At 54.5% G+C, this 3,528-nt stretch overlaps 1 protein-coding gene across 1 annotated transcript in view; it reads left to right on the forward strand.

Annotated features, from left to right (window-relative positions):
• The window catches only part of VOLCADRAFT_116501 (uncharacterized protein), a gene marked incomplete at both ends in the record, with an annotated part of 7,605 nt that extends 5,239 nt beyond the window's left edge, over positions 1–2,366 (forward strand). The window contains 3 exons of the mRNA XM_002947568.1: positions 1,034–1,132; positions 1,659–1,715; positions 1,821–2,366. Coding sequence (XP_002947614.1) covers positions 1,034–1,132; positions 1,659–1,715; positions 1,821–2,366 — 702 coding nt within the window. The remainder of the gene's footprint in view (positions 1–1,033; positions 1,133–1,658; positions 1,716–1,820) is intronic.
• Positions 2,367–3,528: the final 1,162 nt, after the last annotated feature.

The following is a 3,528-nucleotide window of genomic DNA, read 5'->3' on the forward strand; positions in this document are numbered from 1 at the left end:
GGAGGAGGGGGAGGAGGAGGGCGAGGGGGAGGGGGATCTCCTTTACATGCTCCACAACAGCTGACCTTTTCGTATCCTGCATCCCATCATGACTTCCACCACGATAGCACCCCGGCAGCTGTATCGTCTGCTCGTCGTCTTCCGTCTTCATCATGAAAGCCTCTCCGTAATACACACTCTCCCCCCTTGCGTCATCCCATCCAATGCGTCATCCCGTCCAATGCGTCATCCTTCATCTCGTACGACACCTTCTGTGTCGTCATGCGCCGCCTTTGCAATTGTATTTTTTAGTTCCTGCGTTTTCTTCCGTTTTCATATAGGTTCTTTAGGGCTTCTTATTTCCAGCTTCCCCGGTCAGCAAGTTTAATACTCCTTTTCAGCAGCATTTGCATGCGTTTTTGTATTTATCGTTCGCTGCTCACAACTCCCCCACCTCTCTGCCTCGCATGTGCCTTTGCCCGCTGCTTCTGCTGCCTGGCCGCCAGGTGAGTCCAAAGGGTGGTTCGAGCTTCTTCGGTATATCGCGTTGGCGTCGGTCGGCTAGCCGGACTAGGATAGTCGGGTCGGTCGGGTCGGTCGCGCGTTTTAGTTTTTGGGGGGTTGGGAGGAGCACTTGCATACCGACAGCCTTTCAGTATCAGCAAATCAGCTATTTCTCCGGCCAGCAACTCTATGCCAGCTTTACGACAGCACTGCTTTACCACTTTTCCGCCGCCTTCACACCTACTTTTCTACACCTACTTCTTTACGGCTTGGCAATACTATTTCTTCTTTTTTAGTTCTGGCGGCGTAGGTAGGTAGTCTTTCCGACATCTTCTTCACTTCGTCATGCCGAGGTCACGCTCTCCAAGGACGCCTTTCGGTCAGTTCTACGTTTGATACTCTCTTGCCCTGGCAGCAGCTTCAATCGTGTGTGGTTCGTCTTTCCCCCCTTCCCCTCCTAAAAGCTATTTAAAAAATAAGTACTTCCGAAAGGGCGTAATACTTATGGTACCAGGCGTATTAAGACCACATTCTCCCCCTTGCCCCCCAGGAGTCCCTGGCAGCGCCCGACGCCGCCTACCTGCCATCCGCCTTTCGGATTGTGGCGGCGCTGGCACACAGCACAATGCTGGCGGAGCGGCTACGGGAGGTACGGCCGGCGGTACGGCTACCAGCGGCGGTGGCGGTGGCGGAGCGGCTAAGGAAGGTGCTGCCGGCGGCGGCGGCAGCAGCACTACAGCCCTGGGCTCCGTGGAAGGTATTGGGCAAGGAACACGACACGGGATGGGGGTTTGGGGCGGGTGGGGCGGGTGGGGGAGAGGCTTCTTCGGGGGATTCAGGGGTTTCGGGCGAGGGGAGTTTCTTTAGAAGGTGTTTTAGCAGGTTTGGGGATGAGGTTGGGGGGAAGAGATGCAGTCTGTGGTGGCCGGCGACGGCACCCAACGGCACAATATCCACATTTGATCCGATTTTTTCCAACCGAATTTCCCTAAACCAACGTTTCCAACCGAATTTTCCTGGTCTGCTTTGTACGGCGCTTCTATGCGTGTGATGAGCACTTGTTGTGGTGATGCACCGCACATGGTGCTTCGCCATGTACTGGCCCCCCCTTTTGGCAGCCCTGGCAGCAGCTTCACTCGTTCGTGGTTCGTCTCCCCCCCCCCCTCCCCCCCCAGGCGGAGGTGGACCTCCTCCGGGTGCCCGACTTGCTGCTGCTGACGGAGCCAGTCACCGTGAGCTGCACCCAGCTAGGTAGCGGCGACGGTGGCGGCGGCCCCGCAGTTCCGCGGGCCTTCCGTGCCGCCGCCATCGCGCCGCCGCTGCGGCGGCCCATGCAGGTGGCGCAGCTCTTCCGCCGTCACGGCCCTGACGGCGAGGTGGTGCCGCCGCCGCCGGAGGCGGCGGCGGCTTCCTCCGCCACCGCCGCTGTCCCTACCTCTGCTAACTGTGTGTTATATTGGTTTGAAGCTGACTGTGGCGCTGGCGGCTGGCTGTCAACGCAGCCCGGCAGCTCATGCACCTACTTCGGGCACTGGGTTCAAAACGTGCACTTCCTTGAGGAGCCGCTGCCGCTGCCCCCTTCGCTGCTGCTGCTTCCGGAAGGCGAGGAGGGGAAACAGGACGAGGAGGATGAGGGGGTGGTTGGTAGTGTGCCGAGTACTGCAGACGTCGGTCGTAGCTGCAATGCGGGGGGAGTCGGGGAAGCCCATGGGGAGGTGGGGGGGGACGAGGGGGAGGTGCCTGTCGAGGGACTGCGTGTGCTGCTGAGTGCCGAGTGTACTTTGGACCGGGTCAAGATGTCGGCAGATTGGGTGCTGGAGCGACAGGGGGAGAGTGAGAGCGGAAGTGAAGAGGAGGAGGAGGAGGAGGAGGAGGAGAAGTGAGATAGGTTTGGAGTGGGCGCTTGGGGAGAACGTGCGGATAACTTTTAATTTTTCGGATGGACGATAAGAGGATTACGTTCCGCCTCCCTCGAGTTTCAGTTCGGTCTTACAAACATTACACTCGCACACAGTCCATACAGACAGATAAACAAACAGGCAAACAATGTTACGCGTCGCCTTTTCCGACCTGATCTGATCTCTTGGCAATTGCACTTGCCTGGGGTTACCTAAAAATCGCGCCTTGTTGCAGCTCTGCTCATCGATCGATACAGTTGGCCGGCCCACACAAACATCATCATCATCATCATCCCATCCACCAAGATATGTATAAAAACGGCCGTGTTCTAACGAGACACGAGAAAACGTCAAACGTTGCCATATATGCTATAGCTCGCAGCAGCAGTAAGGTAACTCATCCACACACACCGACACACCTACGGCTAATGGCCACATTATTTGGGAATATAGGCCATTAGAGGCCAAAACGAAAACGCCCACGTTATTTTATATAAAAATATATCAGATGTAAGTGCGTGTGTCTGTGTGTGTGCGCGAACATAGATATGAATGCGTCCTTGTCAGCTAGGATAAGGCGGCGTAGTATACGGCTTTGTCATCATACGCGTTCGCCCGCCGCCGCTGCCTCCCATACTTCCCAACCATACCGCCGCAGCGAAACCCCTGAACACGCACCACCACCACGCGCATCCTTTCCACTCCCTCTTGCACATATTGCACATACATACATACATACGTACATGCACTCACAACAATTCTGAGTAGTGGTAATAGAGATACAGGCAAATCATGTAGCAGTCCCGGAGCCCTCCTTTCCGTGTTGCCTTGTTGCCACCGAGTTGCGGCGCTATGGAGCAGCACGCAGCCTTCCTAAGTGGCCCTTGGCGGGCTGATATGGGGCTCTCTATGTGAAGTCACACCATCAAGTCAACGAAGAAAACATCATATCATGCCGTATCTTATTATATCATACCATTATCATATCATATCATATCATATCATATCATATCATATCATATCATATCATATCATATCATATCATATCATATCATATCATATCATATCATATCATATCATATCATATCATATCATATCATATCATATCATATCATATCATATCATATCATATCATGTGTGGTCGTGG

The sequence above is a fragment of the Volvox carteri genome, assembly GCF_000143455.1.
Source record: "Volvox carteri f. nagariensis unplaced genomic scaffold VOLCAscaffold_7, whole genome shotgun sequence".
NCBI classification, from domain to species: domain Eukaryota; kingdom Viridiplantae; phylum Chlorophyta; class Chlorophyceae; order Chlamydomonadales; family Volvocaceae; genus Volvox; species Volvox carteri.